The sequence below is a fragment of the Nipponia nippon genome, unplaced genomic scaffold, assembly GCF_047370975.1.
Source record: "Nipponia nippon isolate SJK-2023a ecotype South Korea unplaced genomic scaffold, ASM4737097v1 scaffold_9, whole genome shotgun sequence".
Lineage (NCBI taxonomy): Eukaryota > Metazoa > Chordata > Aves > Pelecaniformes > Threskiornithidae > Nipponia > Nipponia nippon.
In genome coordinates, this window is record NW_028262413.1 from 31,776,159 (window position 1) to 31,801,424 (window position 25,266).

Sequence of the window (25,266 nt, forward strand, 5' to 3'; positions counted from 1 at the left end):
GAAGTGGTTTTACAGAAGCCAAAGCAGGAATTATATAAAAACATCTTTCTCCTTGAAGAAGATAATTTGTAAATGTTCCTTTGACTAGACAAACGTCGGATCAGCAAAGCCTTTAATGTGTCCAAGTTTTATTTGCATTACTGACGGAGGATAAAGTAACCATGAAATGAGTTTTCATTGTAGATGAAGCAACAAGAAAAGGGGAGAAAGAAACCAACCCTTTGTCAAAGCAGAACATGTGATATTCAAAACCTCAATCAGTTTTTGAACAGCAGAGCATACAGTACTGTTTGGAAAACCGAGTTGTGAGCTGTATGTTATTTTCAGTAGTTTTCACTTTCATTTTGGGCTTTTAAAAGAAACGCTCCATTAACTAGGCATGTGTAAAGCTCTGAAAGTAGACAGATAGTTATTCAGTAATGGTTAGTAAGTTTGACCAAAGCTACTTTAAAAAATTAAGTTTTGACATGAAGTAGTTGTCAGAACTTATTTCTGAAAGCTGAATTAATGCTTTTTTCTTTCTATGGTTACAGTAATAGTTGGAGATTTTTTTGTATCATATGTATATTTTACACTTCAGATTGTATTGAATTTATGCCAGCAATTTTTAAGGCTAGTAAATTCAGTGCAAGTAGTGGGATTATTTTGCATACTCCATCGGGGTTTCTAAACTGTTTGGTGTGCATTCACCAGCACAAGAGAGCTGTTTCCACAATCTCTAATTGCCTGTGAATAGGCAAGGGTGGTACATGTCAGAAAAGTCTAGGCATGCCTGATTTTCATCATAGTTTCTTCAAAGTTGTGCTGTATATCTGGTTGTGAACTGCAGAACTGCAATTAATGGCTATGAGTTCATGTGTTTCAGAAATTTCATTATAAAAACCTCCTCCTTGGTGAACATGATGTCCCACTAACATGCATTGAGCAGATCGTCACAGGTATGTGAAAAATAGTTAAGTATGATGACAGGCTTTAAACTTATTCAGTTCAGAACTGTTAACTGCTTGTTAGGTTGTGCAGAATTCTGACGCTTAAGGTTCTCTATTTGAAAAAGAGACACATAGGCCAAGAGAGACAGCCTGTCTATGCAGGTCTAGACCACCTGGCAATTTACTATACTTACGTTCTTGAGTTTTATGTAAGAAATAGAGTTAATCTTAGTCTTAACTCCAGCACTTTTTTATACATCCAAGTAAAAAAAAAAAAATTAAAAAAAAAAAAGCAGCATATATGCCAGTTACTGTAAATCAGAAGGGCATTGCAGCATACTCAATTAACTGTCTGGGAACAAAAATTGCTCTTGGGAATACTGCATGTTAATTCCTTATTTGTGAAGTTGTTGATGGCCAAAAATAATCTGGGCATACAGGAAACAGTAATTCAGCCACTTGTTTGAAAGGAGATTGATCAACAGGAGGACCTATAGATTTTTCTACCTCAGTTGAACAGCTGAAATACACTATTAAATGAAAAACTGCTGGTAGCAGCATTACTGTCTGTTTGAGTGAGTCTTGTGTTGTATACTTACAAAACACAGTCCAATAACTTCCTTTTCTTTGCAGTGAATGACACCAAGAGGAAGCAGAAGGTCCTTGGTCCCAACCAAAAACTTAAATTTAATCCAACTGAATTAATAATTTATTGCAAAGACTTTCGTATTGTCAGATTTCGTTTTGATGAAGCGGGTCCTGAAAGTGCAAAAAAGGTATATCTTCTTATGAAATCTTGCCTTGTAGTCATTACATGTAGCAACAGCTGTGCTAATAAGAACATCTTGTTTTATGTTTTGATAGAGAACTAGGGAGAAAGAACTGCAAACTAATTACATTCTGTTACAGGAGAATATCTAGATTTTTAGTGTCAAAATTACTAGGTGAAAAATTTAACGTGATGTATTAACTGTTTCTTTTCATATAAGATAAACCTGTGTTTCTTGTCGTATCTGTTGTACTTCTAAAAATTACTAATTTATTAAACGAATCTTTTTAAAGACAAATCGGAATACTGCATTGCATCTGTACAACAGATGTTTACATTTTTATGGAAAATGTTTGAAGCTTTGATACATTTTCTGAAAGTCAGAAGCTTAATTGACCTGTAGGTAAAGTGTACTATCTTATATATACACTTCTTATTTGCTTCACACAGCAAGTTCTCCAACGAGCCCTTGGAATGACCAGTCTGTTTAATCTACATAAAACTATGTGCTCTTTCTGAACAGTCTTAGAAAAGACTTGACATGAGGAATTACTTCTGTCCGTACATTCCTAGAAATTTCATTCCTTCCGCAGTTTTAACACTTGTTGTCATAAGTCTCAACCAAATCATACAATGTTATTTGACCTGGTAAGGTCCAAATGAGTTTCTGCTAATCAGAGATAGTTAGTCTACATAACAACATGAACTCACCAGCTTCCTTGTTCTGGATGGGTGCCATAGGTTATTTGAGTCACAGCTCCGCTGACCTCCGTAGCACCACTTCGTGGCCAGGCATGGCACAGCAGTCGTTTCGTAAGGAATGACCCAGGTTGCTCACCGAGCTTAAGAATTCCCCTTCTCAATAGGATAAAGTTCGAGCTTAACCCTGTAAGCCCTAAGAACCATCTGCCCAGACATAAGTCTGTTTGCAGTTACCAACTGAGTCGCTGATGAACCAGTTCATCCCTTCTTCACCTTTTATCCTTTCATAGAGATTCATGGGCAGAAGCCCAGTAATGAAGCAGACTGTTCTTTCCTTGCTACTTTTCTAGGCTCCTCCTTGCCTGCTGCCTTTGCTGTTTGTAACTTTTCATGTTTGGCAGTCTTCCAGCAGTCAATTCTCCTTTCACAGCTTCTCTGAAATCCCCCTGGAGCAGCCTGTCTACTGCAGTATCTTTATAGCAACTGTTTCTAATTGGCTGTCACAGCTAAGAAGAGTGATTAGCCTGGAGGAAGGAAGAAGAGAGCAGAAACTCAGCATGTCATTAACACTTTTTGTGCTGCGTTTACTTGTGCAAGCACAAAAAGCGAAACCTTTTTATGAAGTCCTTTGCTGTGTACATTTATAATTACATGGTCTAACATGATTTGTTTTGATAGGAAGAACAGCTAGTTCTAGAGATCCAGAAGGATCTGAATCTGTGTGGTTGTAAAGATAGTACCTGGTGGTGACCAAAAGTGCAACAGTTGCCGTTTTCAAATATCAGAATGTGCTCACTACAGGAGTGGAAGAAAACTTGTGCAAATCCTAATATCAGCTGTGTGGCTAGTATTGCAGTTCTGATGCATCAAGTAGGTTACTGCAGCTTTGTGTGGGTGTATCACAGAAGCACACTTTTACTGACTGGAGATAAGCTTCTGTTAACCTAATCTAACGTTTCCATAATAACATTATTCTGCTGGCATTAAAATATAAATGTCTAAAACCGTGAGGGCCTTAGATCAGGTTTCTTCTGTCAGGATTTTGCTTAAATTATTTTGGGGTCCTGGTGAACACAACTAGTATTGAATAGAGGTATTTTGTTTTTTCTGGCATTTAAATGGCATGGTAGCACCACACTCCTGAAAGACTTTATCTGGTTTCTGTTCCTGCCATTCAAGTAGTACATATTAGCAAGGCTGTCCTGATGTTTAAAAACAAAGGAAGGTGGTCAGGCCTCCTCATAGTTCTGAAGGGCCTCTTCAATATATATTTACATCCAGCTATTTGTGCATGAAGACATGGGTAGCTGTCTACTTGGAAATAATTGTGTGTGCATAACTTTTGTAGGGAGGACCAAGACTTAAAGTATAACTCGGTTCTGATGAGAGCGAATTCCTGATCTTCTCTTTGGCTGAGTGTGCTAGCATTGTCTTCTGAGCAAGAGAATGTTGTAGAGAACTGACCATGGGGTCAGAGGTGCTGGATGGGAGGAGCCTGTGGAGATCACCTAGTCCACCTCTCTCTTCAGAGTTGCCAGGATTAGATCAGGTTAGCTGTGGATTTGTTCAGTTGTATCTTGAAAACCACCAAGGATGGAGAGCCTTCTCCCTCTGTGGATAGCCAGTTTCAGTGCTGCATGTTTTTCCTGACGTCCAGCTTGAATGTCCCAAGATGAGTTTCTGGCTGCTGCCCATTATGTCATCTGGCAAGACTGAGTAGTTTGAGTACCAGTTCTTGGTAGTGGTTTCCTGCTGTCTCATTATTGCACAGCTAGATGAGCCCAGTTTCTTCAGAAGATGTACTTCAGGACCATAGTCATCTTGGTAGCCCACCACTAGACCCTCTCCAGCTTCTCCTCTTTCCTTTTGACCTGGGGGCCTAATCTCCAGTCATCTCTTTGAGAAAAATCAAAATAATTGTCAGCTATATTTTTTTCCTCACAAATTTGTTTATGCTCATTTTGGAGCTAGATGTGAAGACCTTCTGAGTTAAAAATGAACTGGATAAATTGTGCTTATGTGCTTTATGGTTTTCTAGGGTGCTTAGTGTTGAGAAACTGCAGGACTCAAAATTTCTGTTGGAATTGGTGAATTGTGCAGGCTATAATTAAAAGAATATCTGAACTATTTATGACTGAAGTTTTTTCACTTGTTTTTAAAATAAGCGGAAGGGAAGGTGATGTTACAGTTAGCATTACAACCTCTGTTCTGTAAAGCAAGAGACCTGCATGTTAGTGCTTTATAAATCATAAATAGCTTCCTTTAGCAAACTTTACATAAATACAGTCAGCTATACAAATCAGAGCAGGGAGATTCCTAACTAGATGTCACCCTGGTAATACAGAGGAGTATCATCCTATGAATAAAGCACTGGTAGGTCAAAATGAAGTATCCACCTACTGAAATATACGCTTCAAACTATGGGGGTATAAATGTCTCTAACTTGTTGCCAGATGCTAGCAAATGTTCTGTTTAGAGCAATAGCTAAAGAAATAAAACCAATACACTTGATAATTACTATTTAAAAATGAGCTTTAAATATATGGAATAGTTACAAGGAGAACAGATACTAACTTTATACGGTTAAGTAATTTGTTTCATGCATAGTTCCTTGAATGTAATGGAAATACTCAACAGCATTCAGTTACTTAAATTGGTGTTGGCAAAGAGAGTCTAATCTGTTCCTAAATGAGTGTCTATATTTGCTGAACAGGGCATAAGAGAGAATAACCCTTACTAATTAAGCTGCTCTATTAGAATAGAGAGCATTCTGAGTCTCTTTTTGGTAGTAAGTGTGAAACGAAGGATCCAAGTTGAAAGCAGTCAGGCTTCAGATGTGGACAATCTGACTGACTTGATTACCTATAGACATGATGCGTGGGTAATATTGGTAGAATTTTCAGAGCTATTTTTCTCTACCTTTAAGCAGAAACAAATTGGAAGAACACATTGAATTTTGAGGTGAATTAGTTTATTTTGGGGTAAATTCTTATGAAGAAGCTTAAAAATCAGTTCTATTAGAAAAATACCTTCAACATTAGTTACAGCCAACACATGCTAATAAAATACTGTCTCAACATTAATCAGTCAAGTAAATATTTTCTTCCTCATTTTTATTATTGAGTATTTGGGAGACGAGTTAAGGAATAATAGAGGGAATGGAAACTCGCACTCGTCACTATTTAGCAGTTTAATTCTGTTTTGTCTCTAAAGTAAAGCTCTAGTCTCTCCAAAGGAAGGAAAGCCAGATGGGTGTGGGAGGAAGTGGAGGATGGGGAAGCAAGGGTAAGCAAGTTGGGGAAGTCTTAAGTTAGGCAGTGTGAAAGAAGCAGCGTTTCACATTCCTTAAAGGAAAAGGAATGATTTTGTTCCAAAAATCACAACAAACAGTCAAACTGAAAACTCCTGCTAATTTCTAACCACTGCTATACCTGACATTAGACTAAGAAATTAAAATGTATGAAAAGGTGAGGCTTTAGATCTTATGACTATTAGATGATGGATAGCGTGTTGCTTCACCATGCGTATGAGTCTTGGCAGTGCACCAGAATGGCACACACCCTATAATCTCCCGTTTCCTAAATATATCTCCATTTTCTCAGTCCCTTTCTCTCCTGGTACTCCCTCAGTTCTTTTCCTTCAGGAAGCTTTTTTAAATGAGTATGAGAGCAGTTTCAGAAACACATGCTTAATCAAAACAGAAGGAAAATTACTTACCTCAAATCTTGCTTTCTGTGCAATCAAAACTAGGCTTCTCACGTGTCATAACACTTGGGGTAAGTGGAACAATTTTTTCCTAATAGTTATGAAGAATAATACAAAACTCAGAGTTTTGGACAAATGATCCTGACCCTTCCTCATGTCTTTTCTTTTTTCCAAACTTCTGTATTACCTTGTTCTAATTGTTTATACAGATCACAAAGTTCATACTATCTCAAGACACTGGGAATGCACGAGAAGATATTGTTATCTTTATGGTCTTTGGAGTGGGATTGGAGGGGGTGAAGAAAACTTTTTTCAGAAGTAAACTTATCTAAAGGTATTTTAAAAAACAGCAGTGTATTTAAATATTTCTCTTAAGGCTCAGGAAACCTGTACTTAGAATTCAAACACATTCTTGTACAAACAAGGATTCTGATATGTAAAAACTTACTTCAGCTTCTGAAATCCTTGTACTGTTTCCTCTCATGTAGATTACTTGTACTCGAACCAAATTAAGTGTTATGCATATCAGGTATTGGAAATCTTATAGAAGTGAAAAAAAAAAAAACAACCAGTTCTCAGTTAGACAATTCATAGCTTAGCAGCTAGGAGAACGTGCACGATGGTTAGGGCTGAAAGTCTTGTTACCTGAAAGCTTACTTTCCCAAGCAGACTTCCTGCCTAGGAAGATTAACAAATTCTGACCATGGGACTTGATCTGGTCCTGGTTGCATGATTTTCTCCTACAGGTGTCTATTCAGAATAGGAATTGCAGTAGCAAGGGAAAATAGTATCCTTCCAGTGAGTTCATAAGACAGGTAGCCTGGCTTAGGGGAGGAGGTGAAATGCAGGGCTATGCTAACTTAGCACATCTTAAATATGACTGTTCAAAACTCTTTCTTTTCCAAGAGCATTAGCAATATTTTGAAGCTCTCATCCTTGGTAAAATTCCTCTTGTTAAAGAGGAGGGCTTGCCCTGAAAGTATCATTATTTTTCTCAGATAGGGGCTGAACAGGGGACACCGACATAGGGAAGTGGCCTTTGTACTATGAAATAATTACAGCCATTGTGTTTACTGCTTTTAATAAATGAACTTTCCAACAAGCAGTTGGAAACAACAAGTTATTTGACTGAGCCTAAATATCTTCAGCTTTACACAATTGTAAATTGGCAAGAATACCAAACATTTTTCAGTTTGATATGAGAACATTTCCTGTAAAACATGTTTGTCTTCCAATTTAAGAGCTTTCTACTTATGGTGATAATCTGCTGAGATCTGTGGAATGTGCTTGTCTTTTGAAACTTTCAGACAATAAAACTACTATATGGATTTAGTGAGGAATAAACTGAAAATCAGAATGTCTTTAATACTTGTTTAGTGTATATATGAGTGAAATTTGTCTAAAATATAAAAATGAAAACAGTAGCAAGGTAAAGATTTTTTTTTTTAATAACAGAAATAGAGTAATCTACAGGTGGACTGTTTTACCCATGCAATACCTGGTATTGTGAGTTATGTCTATACTGTGGAACACCTGGGAGCATTTTTCATCTGCTGGGTTCAAAAGCACAGCTATGGTCTCATATTTTTGGGGAACCAGATCTGAATGCTTACCATCTCCCCCCCACAATTTTATCCCTCTTAACACGGCACACATACTCTCTTTCTCAGATGTGGCAAGTAAATGACAGATTTCAGCTGATGCTTTTAAAAATAGGTTTTACTGTATTTCTATTGTGTTATTTGGCAGCACAATGGAATTTTTTAATGTCTTGGAGTTCATCCTCAAGCCTTGAGTGTAGATCAGCATAGTAAAAGGCTACATCCTTCGCTCCCATAAATGAAGATGAGGAGTAGCTGTGCTAATATCAGTTACTGTAGTGAAAAGTTACATAGAAAAATGGAAGTCAAAATGTGTATGTACCCAGATTTCCATTTTGTTTCATTGTGAATGATAGGCAAAAGTAGTCTGTTAAAGAGGCCTAGTATTATGGAATAGCTGGCTTCTCAGCTTTGATTTGTACACTGAAATCACAAGATTTAATAAAATGTGCATAGCTTCCTGTTACTTTGTGGTAGTTATTCAATGTTTTATCAAATCCTGGAAATGAGCTTATAAATGTTCATTTGAAAAGTCATTACTAGGGACACTTTTTATTGTTTGGGTTTTCTGGGGGGTTATTCTGCCCCCTTCCCCTGCTCCCACCCTGCCCCGGAATGTCCTGTCCACTTACTTTCTTTTGCAGTTTCATTGTAGAACTGAAAGTGTGGGGAGAAATGTTAAAGCAACTGTTCTTCTAAGACTCGATAGGAATTCCTGTGTTGGGGAGTGTTTGTGAAAAACCATTTTCAACTCAAGTTAGTCTACAGTCATTACTGGTTTTATAAATAGTGAGGAATGTCCCCATCAAAAGCCAAAGTAAATAAAAATATGGCAAATGTTCCATAATGCAATATATGTTGCATACAAGCTAGTAAAAGTACAATAGCTTTCTCTGTGCAGAACTTAGCATAAGTGAGCTCTCAAGTTTTTTTTCCTGTGGCACAATGTTGCCGGTAGTCAGTTGTGTGTCATGCAAATTGTTCTTTTATGTCTATGACAATAAGAAAACTTTCCTTCACTAACAGAAGACAATTTCGTGGATGCACAGAATGTTTTTCAAAAATAATATCCAAAACTGCTAACCACTGAATAAATGGTGTCAACATGTTGCCAAATATAAAAACTCGTGGAGAGTTGAAGGGAAGGAAGAAAATGGAAGCAAAAAATTTTAGGCAGTGGTAATGTGCACTTATACTATGTCTTTGTCCTTAATTAAAAGCTTTGTCACATGGAATTTCTGTATCTGAACATGTGGAATAGAGTTTTGTGTTTTATAACCTCCTTTTCATTAAATATTTTCTTTAGAGATAAGGGAGGTACATTTTAGTAAAATGCAGAAGCAAATACTGAGGGAAGAAGGCAAAGCTAAAGATTCCAAATCAAGTCCTGAAATTTAGAGAATAACAGTGCCAATCTCCACTTGAAAATTTTTTTTCTTCCTGAATTTGATTATTCTAGATATTAGGGGTTTTGTCAGATCTTTTATATTTATTAGTGAATATCCACATTTAAAGAGACAAAGGCTAGCAAAGCTTGACTGTATTTGAGGTCTAGTATCTAATTCTAAACCATGTTTTGCACTCTTAGTAATCTGAGGGTTCTACCAAAATGAACAATTTATGCAAGTAGAAAACCAGTTGCTTATGTGATGCTGGTCCAGAGACTGTTGCAAAGAATAGAAGGACTTAGACAAGACTCTTCCTTGTGCCCTAGGTTAATCTCTGCTGTTCTGAGGATGCATCTGTCTCTCATTTTAAATCTCTACTGAATTTTCCTTCCCAGGGCAGGGCTTGTGACTCAGCCTGGTTAAACCTGATTAATGCATCAGATTGTCAGAGGCAGTGTTGGAGCTTGCTATAAGCCTGCAGGCGTCTAGAAGTTATGGGTGGGTTTCTTTTATGAATGAAATCCAGTCATCTGGGACAGAACCTATAAGGGCTAGGCCAAAATTTAATGAAGTTGACATCTTGCTACCCTCAGAAAGTTTGGCCGATGTTTCAGTTCTCAAGATCAGCTGGGGACTGGGAAGGGGGTGATTACTGGCATGTTTAATTAACTGTAGATCCCTCACACTTGGCAAAACGACCTACCCTAAAAACTCACTTTTTATTGAAATGGGAGATTGATAGAGAATCATTGGCCTGCCATTCAGCTGACAAATAAACTACAAGTGACTAACATGAAGAAAACATCTCCCACCATGAATTACTTATTTCCAAGTAACTTGGGGGAAAAGCTGTTCTCTGTTACCAGACAATTTGCTTTTCATTTATATTCATCAATGCCCTTCATAATTTTGGAATACAACTTGATGAGATGCAGGATTGACATAGGTCCTGGAACTCTTCAAAGGGCAACCTCTTATTTTCCTTTCCAAGAGCAGAAATTTTTGAAGATTGAATTTTGGGTAGCATAGACTGGTAAGCCTGATGCCTATATGGGGTGAATTAGTAGAAAAGATAATAAAAAGTTAATTAGATACAAACTTTTGGTTAAATATGATACTTTAGGGGAGAACCAACAGGGCTTTTGTAAAGGGAAGTTGCACTTCAAAAACCTCTTGGCCCAACTGACAACTTTGTAGAAGAAGTATTTGTCAAATGCTGTTGAATACTGATACCAGATTTTAGTTCAGGAAGTGCCTGAACTGTGAACTGTTGAAAAATATCCTGGTAAAATTTCATTATATGCTTTCTCTGGTTTTACCCTCTTCCTTAAGCATTGATCACTGGCCACTGTCAGGAACAGAGTGCTAGGTTTGACCTTTTGAACTGACTCAGTATGGCCGTTCTTATGCTACATTGATACGTACTCTTTATTTAAAAAAAAATTGTCGAATGACCAATTACAAATGAGATTTTGCTGTACTGTGCTTACCACCTGTGTGTTGTGCTCTTTTCTTTCTCTGTTCTCCTCCTTACTTCTGTATGCAGGTAGGCAGGCACAGCACAGTAGCTCCAAGTCCTTGCTTGTCTCTAGATACAGAGAATCATGTTTAGGGATTCCTGCTACAGTCTGACCTTTCTTGCAGAAACTTAGTCCACCCTTATCAGTTAATCACTCTTGATAGATGGTCATGAACTCACCTACTATGATTACAGTAATGGTCTCTCGGCAAATATGAGTATGCTTAACTATATAATTCACTCCTCTCAAATAAAATATGGAAATAAAACATCAGAAGACTAATTTTTAACTTTTGCTCTGAATATTTCACCCTGTCATAATTAAGGGCAATAGATTTTATGTCTATAAATAACAGTAATAAACATTTCTTTCCTAGGTGTGCCTTGCAATAGCTCATTATTCTCAGCCAACGGATCTTCAGCTTCTCTTTGCATTTGAGTATGTTGGGGAAATATATCATAACCCAGGTAAGCATGAAAGTATTTTGATTCTTTTTTTTATGTATTTTTATATGTAATTTTAGTAAGACTTCTGTCTAGAAGCAGTGGCAAAAAAGCATTTGAGGCTTTCTCCAGGGGTAATAAAATTGGCTTGTCCTGCACCCAACCTCTTACTTTCGGTTATAAGTCATTCATTGTGGTAGACATTAACGACCAAAGTCGAAAGAAATGTCTTTCCTGTCTGAAACAAAACAAAACTACCTATGTCAGCACTTAACGTCGGCATGAATATTCATATTTCTCAATTCACGCTTCGATCCTCCTATTGTATGTCTATATTGGTACTCTAGGTACCTAGCTAATCTCCCATCAGGCAGGCTTGTTCACCTGCCCTTCTTTTGGGAATAAGTTTCTCTTCTGGTGGTATTGCAGGAGGATTTGTGCAACTTGGGACTCCATACCTTCTTTCCTAGAGGCTTACTAGGCAGTTCTTACCACTCAAAACCTCCACCACCCCTGCTGAGTTGGAGCACACCCTCTCTGCTCAAGGCCAATCTCCAACTGAACCTTGTCAGTTAGGTAAGCCTGCAAAAGATGCCTTTGGAACTTGATTTCTAGTGTAATGCTGTGCGGTCACTGCTTAGTGTTCCCCAGCCAATACACAGCTGAAAACCATCAGTGCTAGCATAACAAGCCTCCAAATAGAGAAAGTGCCATTGATGTAGTTCTGTGGTACTGAAATGTTTACTCAGCAGCTGGCATTAGAAACCATTGAGCTGCCTGTAACAAAATTTGAATGTTGTGGAATTATGAGCTCAGGCCTCCAAATTTGCACAAAAATGCATGTTTTTCATGTACATGACTACCCTGTGCATGCACAAGAATAAGTGTGCATGTGATTATGTTGCACCCATAGTTACACATATAATTTTTTACCTGATAAAACTCGGGCGGTTATTAAGGTCTTTAGCATTATAAAGTACTAGGGAGGAAGCTGATTTGCAGATAAAATTACAATAAAATATTGAAGTGGAGTGTGAACATAATGTTAGTCTGTCACAAAGTTGCCTTTACTCTGTCCTTAAAATGCTATTTGCTGTATGGAAAAATACCTAGTGGAAGAATTACATAAGGTGGGTAAAAAATGTTGTTCCTCTGGAGCAGCAGACCAGAATGGCAAAAGATAGTTGTTCTGCTATGCTGCAGTTGCTAGAGAAAAGAGTTTGAAATACTTTTGGTTTGGGTTGGAGCTTTTTTGTTGTTGTGGACCCTGGTGTTTGTAGCATAGATCTATGGCTTTACTCTTACAATTCCAGCACTGTGTTTTATGACTCTATCCCTGCTAGTCCCAGTAAAGTAAGAGTTGAAATACTGTCTTTGTGCTTTGTGAGGAACATAAAGAGCCTGCGTTGCTCTGGTGTAGATGTACCTAATTTTTTCCCAGGCTCTATTTCATTAATTATATATCCTGCCATTGAACAGTAAAATTATAACATTTTTTTGGTAATTATCATATTTCTCTGTAGACTGTCTTTGAATAACTACTTCATTCTGATTTTAGTCCAGTTTTCTTCTGAAAAACATAAGTAGTCCGAGTAGTAGTGCAAGAATGAAGTTGATAGATACAGAAAGTATCAGGAAACTACACAATCACTGAGATGACAGTAGAGGCATAACGCTGTATTCTGCTTTGTTTGGGCGGGCACTTAGATCTTTACAGACGCTTGCTAAAGCTAGGAGCTTTCATGGGGGAGGTAATAGGGTTGACTTTCAGTTTCACTTTCATCTAAAAATTTGCTTCAAGTGTCTTCTTGGGTCTCTAGCCACAAAATGGTAGGCCATCTTTTTGTGTGGATATAAATATATATATATATATATAAAATATATATATAAAAATATATATATTTTAACCTGGCCTTCAATTTATTTGCTGTTAATACAGCAGCCAGTTAAAGCTGTTGAAATTATATAATTTTTATTTTGCTTTCTTCGTAAGGTACCTAATTAAAGGGTAGGCTATAAAGGGTTCATGTTTTGAAAGCATCTCTAATTTTGGCATGTTGAGGAGAGAAATCCTGTGACTGAAGATAACGTTTGTTCCTGAGTGTTAGTATGTCTTGCTTTCTATCAAGCAGCACAGCATACCAATTTTATGTTGCTTCTCTGTTGAAATTGCAGGAAAAAATACATTTACATCTTCATGTATCACCAAGCTATCGTTAAATCACTGATCTCTTGTAATACAAAAATAGGTAACGTTAGTCGTGATGCTAGTGGCTCATTCTTGTAATTAGGAAGGTGAAGAGTTTAAATTTTTTTTCCTCTTTTTTTAAAATGTGCATTGATGAATTTTCTTTTCCTAGCAAAGAAGGTGAATGGAATAGACCCAGGAGGTGGTGGTGGTGGCGGCATCGGCAGTGCCAGTGGTCAGCAGACACCTTTGTTTGAAACTTACTCCGATTGGGATAGAGAAATCAAAAGGACAGGTGCATCAGAGTGGAGAGTTTGTTCAGTCAATGAAGGTTATATGATATCTACTTGGTAAGTTTCTCTTATCATGCAAGTAGAAGAAAACAAGGCAATTACGCTGTCTTTTCCTGTCTCCTCTACCAAAGCCTCCATCCTACCTAACTGTGCACTTCACCTCTTAAATGTGCTGCTTTCTGGAGAGGCCCTCAGTTGAAAGGTCCTGCAAGTGTTGTCATTAAAGGAAATGTCATATTTTGGCATCTGTTGCTTTCGTGCTTTTGTGCTTCCCTCTGAAACATGCACATTTCTAAACAAATACGTCTGAGCTGTACCAATGATATGTAAGATCATGCAGGCATAGAGGACAACCAGTTAGCACTGCGGTAGTAGGGGCTGGTGCATTATAGCTTAATAGAGTTGATAAGGCAGCATTGCAGCAAGAGAAAAGCTAGTAAAATACGTAGGGTAAAGTAACTTTTTGTATCCTATTTTTTCCCCAAGCCTTCCAGAATATTTTGTGGTTCCATCTTCCTTAGCAGATCAAGACCTTAAGCTATACTCCTACTCTTTTATTGGGAGACGAATGCCAGTAAGTGTAGTCTTTATTCTGTTACTGTTCTTGATCATTGTACAATATTAATCTTAAAGCTATGTATGCCAATTAGCATTAAGAAAAAAATTTCTATGGAATAACACTAACTTGCATTATTTTGTTGTTTCTTTTGTGTTTTTTTCCCATATTAGTTATGGTCCTGGAATCACCCTAATGGGAGTGCCCTTGTAAGAATGGCCAACATTAAAGATGTATTGCAACAAAGAAGAATTGATCAAAGGTAAATGATGAGTTATGCTGTTCTTTAATCAGATGCGTAGAATAACGCAAGTGGTGACTATGTGTGACTGTATCACAGCAGCAATTGGTAATTGAGAGGATACTTGCTTCATAATGTTGTAGTGCAATAGCTTTTGAGAAACTGTTCTCTGAATATAGTTCTGGCACAATTTCTGGTTAGGGTCCACTTCATTTTCGAATACTGAATGATTTTTCAAATTTTAAGGGATGTTTATTTTTTAGGCGGCTAGTCATTCAGATGACAGAATTTATTGATAAAAGGATGAGACTTAATCTTTTCTAGTGATGTTACTGTAATACAACTTATGTTGGAGATTTTCTTGCCTGCTTCAGCAAGGCATAGTAAAAATTATTTAATTTATTTGTGGCATGGGGAAATACAGTTCTGTAGGTTTAGTGCCACAGTGCACACGGTATTTCTGTGAAATATTTGTCATTCACTGTCCTTGATGAAAAATGAAGGCATTTAGAGCCTTGCGTAAGTGGTTTACTAGCTTGGTATTTTTTGTTCTTTGGTTTAATTTGTAGGGTGACTTTTTGTAGTAGTACAAACACTTGCATTGTGTGTGTTAGGCTGGAGCTCTTGAGTTTTATATGAAACCCTGTCAGATTCCATGCCTTTATAAACTTTATATATGTTCTGTTTATTTAGCATAGATAAGTCTTCCTAAAAATTGTGGAAAATTCAAAATTGAATAGAGCTATTTAGCTCTAAGTCAGCCTCAGATTTTCATTTCCCAAACATGTTGTTTTAATCATCCAGCGTTTCCATGTTTTTATTTTGTAACTAGCAGATATCAAAAATATTTGAGTCAATAGCTTTGTGGCAGGAGCAATATATCTCCTGAATATAAACTAGAAAATTTTTTTTTTAATAAGATGCACGTTATATGTGGTTTTAGTTGTTTGCAGTGAAAGACTCTGGCATGTTTCTTGAAAGACTGTTTCTCTCCTCTCCAGTAATAAAATGGCTGATTCTTTTTCTTACTAAGGATTTGTAATGCAATAACTCGAAGCCATCCCCTGAGAAGTGATGTTTACAAATCTGATCTGGACAAGTGTCTCCCCAGCATCCAGGAAATCCAGGCTGCACATATCAAACTCAAACAGCTGTGTGTTAATGGTATGCTGGACTATCCTTCTTTCATGGTGGTTATTTTCTTGAAATACAACAAATTCTAATAGATGTGGCTAACAGGGATAGTTAATTGAAGTTGTTCTGCAATGTAATTACTTTCCTTGTTGCAGAGCCTTTTGAAGAAACTGAAGAGAAATGGCTATCCTCACTGGAAAATACTCACTGGTTAGAGTATATTAGGTTTGTACCATTAATAATATGACGGTTAATGAGATGTGAAAAACTTTCACAAGCAGTGCATCAGTTGAAGGATTCTCTATTTTAATAAATGAGTTAGGTAAATACAGATATCACAAATATTTTTTTCTACTAGAGTGTGAACCTGTTATGTTAACTGTTGTATCACTTTCTTTTTCTGTCTAGATCGTTTCTTAAGCATTCTGCTGAGCTTGTATATATGATGGAGTGTAAGCATGTCTCTGTAGTTCTACAAGGTAATACAAGCATATAGCATGCTGTAATTCTTAGCATTAGTATGATAATGTCAATAAACACATTTAGATAAAATCAACTGTAATCTTTATACATAAACCCCATCGCTTCTAAATGGTTTAGGCATTTGAAGAACTAGAAACAAAAATAATTTTGTTATGTAGCTGAACCGTAGTATAGTCCATAGCATCAAAGGAATATTTCACTTTGAGTCTTTGTGGGTTTTATTCTGATAATGATACGATAGAATCAAAACTTCAGGGTGAATTTTTGTACTGTGTTAATTGGGCTAATACTCCTTGCATAAGCAATACCAGTTTTATTCAGAGGTCCTATATACAAAAGTAGTTCACTAGCAGTGGCTGCTGTTGTGTAAGTGCAAACAGATATTCCAGAAAAAAAAGATTCTGAAAAACTTGCTGATATTGACATCAGAAATTTTGTAATTTCTGTAATTTTTACAAGACGCGTTCAGCTGGTATGTCCCACTCTCCCCATATAATGGCCTTCCAAAAACTGCTTCAGGGTGGAAAATATGTTGAAAATTTCCAGCAACGCAAACACCCTCCTTCTCAGCACATCTTCGTTTAAATACCAGGTGTTTGGGTGGGTATTTTGTTCTTGATGAATGCATTGTTGTGCTGGATACTGCAGGAACCTTTTCTATAGTATGAGTCTCAGTTAAAAAAAAAAAGGTGTTTTTTTTCTTCTAGTTTTTTTTTAAACGATGAGAACAATTACAGAAGCAAAAAGCATGTTTTAAAAGAAATTCAAAGAAAAACATTAGACCTAGTTGCCGCTTTTTGCTCTTTGAGATCTAATTCTGTATTTCTGCATATATACCTTATGTACTTCATACATTCTGTATGTTATTCACAGAGGAAGAGGGACGGGACCTGAGCTGTCTGGCTGCTTCTCTCATTCAAGTCATGCTGGATCCCTATTTTCGAACAATTGTTGGATTTCAAAGCTTAATACAGAAGGAATGGGTCATGGCAGGATATCAGTTTTTAGATAGGTGTAACCACTTAAAGAGATCTGACAAAGAGGTAAAAATGAATTGTATTTGTATATGATAACAGTATCTGGTTAATATCAGCCTGAATATTTATTCACACAGAAATCTAAAAATAAAAAAATTTTAGAATCTTTTCACATCTCGTGAAACTAATATCAGAGAAAATGAGTCTTTGTCCGGGATAGAGAAATATTTTCTTGATCCTCTGCAGCCATGTGAGAATCAGTGAAACACCAGGTGCAATCCAGTGATGCTGGGTTTTTATGTTGCTTCAGTGTTGTACGTGAAAACATCGCACTGTTACAGATGCTAGCACAGCCCACATTTTAAATTGAAATAAAAGGGGGTTAGGAGTGGGTTTGGAGGGGGTTGTTTGTTTTGTTTGTTTTACCAAGGGTATCTGTTTTCATCCTCGTTTTTTTGAATGCAAAGTCATGTCAATATGCAGTACTTTTCAAAGTATTGAGCTGATAGAGAAGCACTGCGGCTTTATGAACTGATACACAACTGCCAAACAGGTTAATAGAGGGTAGCACCGTGCTTGATTTTCAGTATTTCCAGCTAATCTTATTTGGCCTCTTCATTGTAAAGGAGAGACTTGTAATTGCAGTTGGAAAAATAGAGGACCCTAGATTAGCAGCCTTTTTCAGGGACGATGCCCGAGAGTAACAGAAAAGCAATACCCCAGAGAGCAGAGCCAACAAATAAACTGAGGACACTGAGCAGTAAGCAGAGAAAATGTGTGAAGGGATAAAGAAACTGAAATACCAAGGGGGAAATAATGAGCAAGCAGATATTTTGACCCTAGGAAAGGATATACAGAAGAGTGAAACCGGGAAAATATTTCTGAACCTTTATATAAATGATAGTTTATACTTTTGCCAGTCATGGGCCACTGTGGAAAGAGCTAGAAAGTATAGTGAGAAGTTAACGTGGCTGAATCATAAGCTCTCCAGTCATTTCAAACAAGAAGGAAGTATATACGTTGTGAAAATAAAGCCAAGTAGTAAGGAAGGCTCATACAAGCACTAATTTGGAAATTATGAGGGACACACAAGATGGCAGAAAGCATTTTTGCAGCTGCGTGAGTACAAAGAGAGCCCAGGAAAGAATTGACTGGCTTCTTACAGAGAAGGGAAGGCTGTGGAAAGGTAGTGCTGAGAAAGCCAGTTGACGTAGTTGCTTGTGAAAGTGGCTAAACAGGAATACAGGATATTACAGTTGCATGCAATCATAAAAAATACAATACTCCGAATAGTTTACCCTGTTAAGGAATGTACCAGAGGTATAGCTAAATACCCTAATGGAGCACTAACTGCAGAGAAATTGGTATGGCTTGGGAAAAGCTTATGTTAAATCTAATAATTCTCTGTTTCTTTCCCCAGTCTCCTTTGTTCTTGATGTTTCTTGACTGTGTTTGGCAGCTGCTAGAACAATACCCAGCGGCCTTCGAGTTTTCTGAAATGTACTTGACCATATTGTACGACAGTGCACGTATCTCATTGTTTGGCACTTTCCTTTTCAATTGTCCTCATCAGCGAGTAAAGGAAAGCACTGTGAGTATGAAGCGTTACACCTACTTTTCAAATAAGAGACTTCAGCATGCCCTACTGGAAATTACATCATCTCCACTAAATGGTATTCCTTTGTATTTTTCAAAATGTCACACTCTGTTCAGGGCAAAATATTCGGCTCCCCAGATGAATATGATTAGAATGTTGTTTCAGGTGATCTTTGCATAGACAGTAACTAACTATTCAAGAAGAAAGTCTATTGAATTTCTTTTTTATTTTTTTCTAGAAAAGCATTGTTATTGTACATTATTATTTGTACTCCTCTAGGAAACAGGTTTATATCTGGAACTGATAGAGCAGAATGACAGGCAATAGGTAGAAATTCACACTTCAGGCGAACTTTGAAATCTCTTGACATAATTGTTTAAATAGTTGAAAAAGTTGGAAAAGACTGTAAAGGTCAAATAGTATTTGCACAATGAAGGTATTTAGAAAACCGAACACTTAAATTTGTTTTTGAAAACCGGAGCTTATCAGAACTGCTTGTAGAAAACACTTGATGGCTGATAGAAGTCAAACATACTTATTTTGTTAAAGATCTTGCCTTTAAAGTTGTAGGTAGCTACCTTACAAAGAAGTAGAGCATTGAGGGACCATTAGCGTATTCTCAAAATAACAGTTTGGGGGGTTTAAGAGTAAACAAACAAGCAATTTAATGTAATTGAAAAGTCATTTTTGCTAAGTAAGCATTAGTCCTGCCTCTGCATTGCATAAATGAAAAATGGAGTACAGCTGTACCCAGCAGCAGCATCCAGCAGCAGCTGTATCCAGCAGCAGACTATCTTGCTGCTCTGTTGCTTTGATCGGCAGCCACCTCTAAATTCTATCCCTGCTCTTCTTTGCCCAGTAGTTATGCACTAGTTTATAATTAAGATTTGTGAATAAGCCTATTTTCTTTGATTTTTAATATGCCTAAATGTTAACCTTTTGCAGGAATTTGCTATAAGCAAAAATATTCAGCTGGGTGATGAGAAAGGCCTCCGATTTCCTTGTGTTTGGGACTGGTCTCTTCAGTTTACAAGCAGGGATCGCCTGCTCTTTCACAACCCTTTGTATATTGGAAAGAGTGCACCATGTGTACAAAATGGAGCGGTGAAAACTTTTAAGCGCTCAAAGGTAACTATAGTGATGTCTGTCTGTGAATGGGCTGTTTCTGTGCTTAACTGTAAGGTGTTAATGCTTAAAAATTTACAGTTATATAGTGTTTTACACCCTCAGTTTAGCAATAGGGTGTTAATTCTCTTAGCTTCCCAGCCTAAAGAAATTATTTTCTGTGGAAGTAAAGATGTAAATTGTTGAGCCTTGTGTTCCAGGACATTTTCTGATATGGCTGAGCTCACTGCCAATATTTGCATTATTTTACCTATGGAAAAGTGATGACATGCCACTTTTTTCCGCCAGGATTGTCAGCTTTTTCAGTGAATACTGATTGATTCAATCATTCATTGTTTTAGAAAGTCTAGAAAACATACGTATTTCTCTTTAAAGGCCACGGGTGGCCACGCTGTTTGCCCTGTGAGCCCTGCAGTAGTGACTCATAAGCTCAGAACTGTTTAAAGGTCACATCATTTCTCTGGATGATGCATCCTAGCAGCTCAGGGAAATCTGCTATTCAAATGAGCATAAAACCGGAAAATGACCAGTATTTATTTCCTGCAGAAAAACTACAGCTCCACATTGCGAGGTGTCCCCCCAGCATTAAAAAACGGAATCATCAGTGAGCAAGAGTTCCTTCCAAGAAGAAACTCTCTGATACTAAAACTGAAACCGGACTTTTTGCAGCAAACAGAGAGTCAGAGTAACAGTATGGAACAGTACTTCAGAGACTGGTTTGCAAAGCCTGTTGATTTGCACGGCGTAATTCTACCCCGTATCTCTGGAACGCAAATAAAACTGTGGAAACTGTGCTACTTCCGCTGGGTTCCTGAGGCGCAGATTAATCACGGTGGCTTCATCACTGCTTTCCATAAAGTTTCTTTGCTGGCAGATGAAGTAGACATGTTAAACCGGAGTCTTCGGCAGTACAAAAGCAATTCTTCTTTGCAAGGCAGCTGCTCGGAACTGGATCAAAGCAGGATGTACTTCAGAGCAAATAGTTTAAATGACACCTCTGCGGCCCCAGACTTTCTGTCCTCCTCATTCCCATTTTCTCCTGTAGGGAACCTATGCAGACGGAGCATTCTGGGAACACCTTTAAGCAAATTTTTAAGTGGTGCCAAAATCTGGCTATCCACTGAGACGCTTGCAAATGAAGACTAAGATGATGTGATGGTTTAAAGGTTTGGGGAGAATACAGCATATCAGTTTGTCTTTTCTAAGTTAACACTGCTAAATGCGGCATTGAAAGCTGTAATAATTTTTATATACAAACATTACGTAAGTTTTGCACAAATATTTAAAAGCAAAGCGAGTCATGCTTCAAATCGCACAATTTTGTCTTCAGTAGTTCTCATCTGCTAGGGCTTCTGGTCCCTAATTCCTTCTGTATTTTTGTGGTTTGGCTCATTATATGCGATGGAGCATTTCATTAGCTAATTGAAAGGCTTGGTGTGGTCACTAGTGAGGGTTCTGCTTGAAATACCCTTTTTCCCAGATAGTGACTGAAGTGACTCTTGTGTCAGAACAGCTTGGCAAATCAAAGAAGTTAGGTGCAGTGGACACAGACCGACAGCTGAAATCTGGGAACAAACTATTTTATCAGATTGCCTCTTCATGAGGAATACTTACATGCATACATACATACATACATACTAATGTTCTGTGACTTGATCGCCTTACATATCTGTTAATGCAGTGTGTATCCGTCGGGGGGGGTTGTTCCCTTTTCTTTCTCTCCCCAAAATGTATTCATTAACAAGTAGTCAGATTTGTGCTCTTTGTCGTGAGCTTGACTTTAGACTATAGGAATCAACTTCAGGACAATGCACTGTTAACCTTAAAACATTTACTGTAGATGTGGTATTGTAGTAGCGTTAGAAGTGCCTTTAATTGGGAGGAGACAGTAGCGAGGTTACTCCAATGCAGCTGACCCTCCCCCAGCTTTTTACAATAGATCGTTATGGTAAGTTCTTGTTCCATCCCCTGCCTCCCCCTCTCCGTTTCTGGAAATAACAGGCGGCCAGCTCAAGAGACAGCAGGTTTTTCTTCTTTAAGGTTAAGCTTGTTTGTAAGTCTCATGCGAGCCTCACTTTTTTATATAAGCACCTCAAATACACAGCATTATATCCCTGCACAGATCCTGATCCCTGCTGACCCCCCCATCCTGTTGTAGGATGAAGTAGCTTTCGGCAGAGTTCATACTTAAGCCCCACTGGGGTCCAGAAAGGAGGATGTGCTCCAGGTGGCCGAATCCACGAGGGGTGCTGGTGCTGTTGTCACTTGGAAGCAAGTGCTGGCAGAAGAGTGGCTAGCGGTGCCGCCCTTTTACAGACTTGCATGTCCATAGGGGCAGTGCAATGGACAGGCACTGCTTGAGGGAGTTAAATTCAACAGCCTCCCTCTGCTTAATTCAGCAGCCTCCTCTTTGGTCTAAAACATTTTAAATGACACCTCTCCCCTGGATGCTGTGCCAGAAAAAGCCTCAAGTTTCATAGGGAGAAAAGCAAGAGAGTAAAGTATACTGGGAGGGTGGAGGGATAGTAATGTATCGTCCTCATCGGTTAAGGCTTCTGTCGACTACCTTCTCGTAACAGCAAGGCTGTACTTTATGTTAACCGATTTCTGTGTAAAACAAATGCTATTGAACCAACACTGAGCCTCTATTCAGGTGTTGACTCACGAGTTAAGGCACTGAAGGCCTTATAGGATAGACCACCCAGTTATCAGGGTGGGGGGAGCTGTATGATGATAATACACAGTATATTACGGTTAAAAAAAAAAAGGCAGGGAGGGATGGGATTTGGAGCTCTTTATTTGTAACACCACACTGGTCTTCAGCACAGCCTAAATCACAGTGTGGGTTTTGGATGTCTAAGATTGCTCAAGTATTTATTTTAGAGAATCTGCATCTGGAGTGGCCTTACAGGTGCAAGCTTGTGCTAAGAAGTCCAGTGCCTACAGGACCCCGTTTTCCCCAGGCTAAAACTCACGTAACGTGGAAGGCTGCTGGGGGCGCTGGGTGTGCTGCGTTCTCGCACTGCGTTCGGTGCGGTGGGGTCAGCAGGCAGTTTCAGTGTAAAGCTGTGGGAGCTAATGGAGGGGGGGTAGACTTCCTTTTTTAACTAACCGCACCCCCAAAAGCCTGTTTTTATGCAAAGCAGCTGAGCGTGTGCGTGCGTCTGCATGCGGACACGCACACGCATGTTGCCATAATGCCCGATTGCTTCTGGCCAACCGGTTGTGAGGAAAAAACATGTATTCACCTCAATTGCCTAATAATGCTGCAAGACGGTCTGAGCATGTTACATGGTCCACAAACTAGTTGTGTTTATTTACAAGCTTGCTGGAGCAGCCATCTAACTTGTTCAATTCATTATTCCAATGTTTGTATTAGTTTGCCTTTGTTTTGGTTTGGTTTGGGTTTTTTTTCATTAGCTTACTGCTTTCCCTGGCCTGATACTTGACATAAAAGACCTCAACCTGTGTGCTTAGTGTCTTTTGGTACCATTTTTTTTTTCTTTTTAAAATTACAGTTAAAACTATGGTGTCTTTTTCTTTTTTTTTTTTTTTTTTTTCCTTTAAAGTCTAACTTTTTTGGTTTAAAGGTACCAAAAATGTGTAAATAAATTACTCCACACAGGCAGCTGGTGGAATAAAAAAAGAAATATTAATGTTTAGGCTAGTACCCTTTGGGGGAAAAATGGGTACTATATTTAAACAGGATTGTCTTTTATAAGGAGATTTCAGACATTTTTACATTTCAGTTCTAAGATGTGTACAGATGCTGCAGATGGTCTTTGTATTTTATATATATATAGCATGGGAGGGGGTTAAAAATAATATGCCTTTATAATAAGCAAAACCTGTCTAAATATCTGTTTGCCAAACAGACTTAAAAAGAAGTTTTACACAGTTCAAAGAGGGGAGTTAGGCAAGCAGAGGCTGCGATGGCGGGGAGCGCGGGGCACCTCCGGCGGGGAGGACGGGCAGCTGCCGGCAGGGCTCTGCTGCCTGGTGTTGGCGGGGCCTGGCCTCCCCAGGCACCTGCACAACTGCTGTGTGGCCCTGCCTGCCTGCCTGCCTGCCTGCCTCCTAACTTAAACGTCTTGATGTTTTTTTAATTTACTTTTGAAAGACAGGTACTAAATGTTAATTTTAAAATATTCTCCACTCTGCACAGTTGCCTTATCAATCGTCAGTAGGGACTGCTCTGAATATCTTTAATAACTTTCAAAACAATTTTGGGGTGTGAGTACCTATCTTTAACGTCTATGTACAGAATACTGACATACAAGTGTTATATATATGTGTGTGTGTATATATGTACACATTTTCAAATTGTAATTTCTGTTCACCACTGAAAACAAGATACTGTTAATGCCATTTTGGTGTTGCAAGAGTAGAAAAATTACCAAGAAGCTTATCTTTTTTTGTCTGTTTCTAGAAAACGTGCACTATATTTTGGCTGTTACTGGCTGTTATATCATGATTTTGTACTACACTGTAAACCACGCGGGGGGAAATACGAAATGCTGGTTGATAGGTTGAAGTGTACCTCCAGTGTCATTAATTACGGCGAGGTGGAGCTTACTGTAGACTTAGTGATCGTGGTAGTACAATTCTATTCACCATTTACTGCCATGTATCAAAGAAATTTCGTTCGGTCCAGAAATGCATTGAGAAGTGTGTGTTTGTGTGTATATGTATACCCAGGCCTGCACGTGTGTTTAGTGTGCACCTGCCTGCAATACCACTTGGATATTAACAACTGCCTTGTATTTCTAATGAAAATGTAGCAAGTGGGGCAAAGGTTTTGGCTTGCTCTCAGACAGAAAGACATTAAAACCAAAAAAATTTCTAACATATATTTAAGCAAAGGATGAAATCTTAAATTTGCCTCTAACGTAAGAGACGGAAATCTGTACCTCAAATTGCTTTAGGCAGTAGGTTTCTAATGCTGTTGCTGTGATGGTTTAGAGTTCGCTATTTCAACTGAAACTAAAACCTTTGTGCCTGATAATGATTTATTGAGTAAAGTAGCAGTGCCAGGAGGATTATAAAATCCTGATGCTGAGTTGTGAATGTGAAATAAATTAGACTAAATAAAAGTTCATACCTTTCCACAGTGAACTTCAGGTGGTTTTTTTCTTTCACTTCCTCTAACAAAAAAAATTGGGGGTGGGGGGTGGGGGTGGTGGTGTGTGTGTTTTGTTTCCTTTTTCCAAGGAAAGCAGGGACACTGTGCTGTGGAAAGATGATTAATAAAAAAGATGTGCAAATGATCTGAATTTCTCACTACATTCTATTACAGTGTCTGCTGTTTGTATGGTAAGCAGAACTTCCGATATCAGGAAAACTTACTCAAGATGAGAATGAAGACTCCAGAGAAAAGATGTTGGCTATGTGTTAAAATTGAGACAAACCCACAGGATTTTGGTGTCTTAGAATTTGTCCTTTTGGTTCCATTTCAATTGACTGACTTATTTCTGAATGAGAAAACACATCAATTTATGTGGGGCAAAACTGACTATAATGAGTGACGCACTGCAAAAAAGTGCAGTGATCTTGGCACTGAACGACTCCTGTCTACTCCCAGAACTAGCTCCCCTTTATACAGATAACACAGATGA

The 25,266-nt window shown here is 38.1% G+C and overlaps 1 protein-coding gene across 10 annotated transcripts in view; it reads left to right on the forward strand.

The window, feature by feature from the left end:
- The window catches only part of MTMR10 (myotubularin related protein 10), a 40,480-nt gene extending 15,714 nt beyond the window's left edge, over positions 1–24,766 (forward strand). For 8 of the 10 annotated variants that reach the window (XM_087745459.1, XM_087745462.1, XM_087745461.1 and 5 more), the window contains 13 exons: positions 866–938; positions 1,563–1,705; positions 10,991–11,081; positions 13,418–13,595; positions 14,025–14,112; positions 14,268–14,356; positions 15,369–15,499; positions 15,625–15,694; positions 15,878–15,948; positions 16,826–16,995; positions 18,350–18,520; positions 19,472–19,654; positions 20,198–24,766. In XM_087745459.1, the coding sequence (XP_087601585.1) occupies positions 866–938; positions 1,563–1,705; positions 10,991–11,081; positions 13,418–13,595; positions 14,025–14,112; positions 14,268–14,356; positions 15,369–15,499; positions 15,625–15,694; positions 15,878–15,948; positions 16,826–16,995; positions 18,350–18,520; positions 19,472–19,654; positions 20,198–20,797 (2,058 nt within the window). In that variant the 3' untranslated portion in view covers positions 20,798–24,766. Of the gene's footprint in view, positions 1–865; positions 939–1,562; positions 1,706–6,346; positions 6,440–10,990; positions 11,082–11,527; positions 11,634–13,417; positions 13,596–14,024; positions 14,113–14,267; positions 14,357–15,368; positions 15,500–15,624; positions 15,695–15,877; positions 15,949–16,825; positions 16,996–18,349; positions 18,521–19,471; positions 19,655–20,197 lie in introns of those variants that run through there. The other 2 variants (XM_087745468.1, XM_087745469.1) reach the window with 2 other exon arrangements.
- The last annotated feature ends 500 nt before the right edge of the window (positions 24,767–25,266 follow it).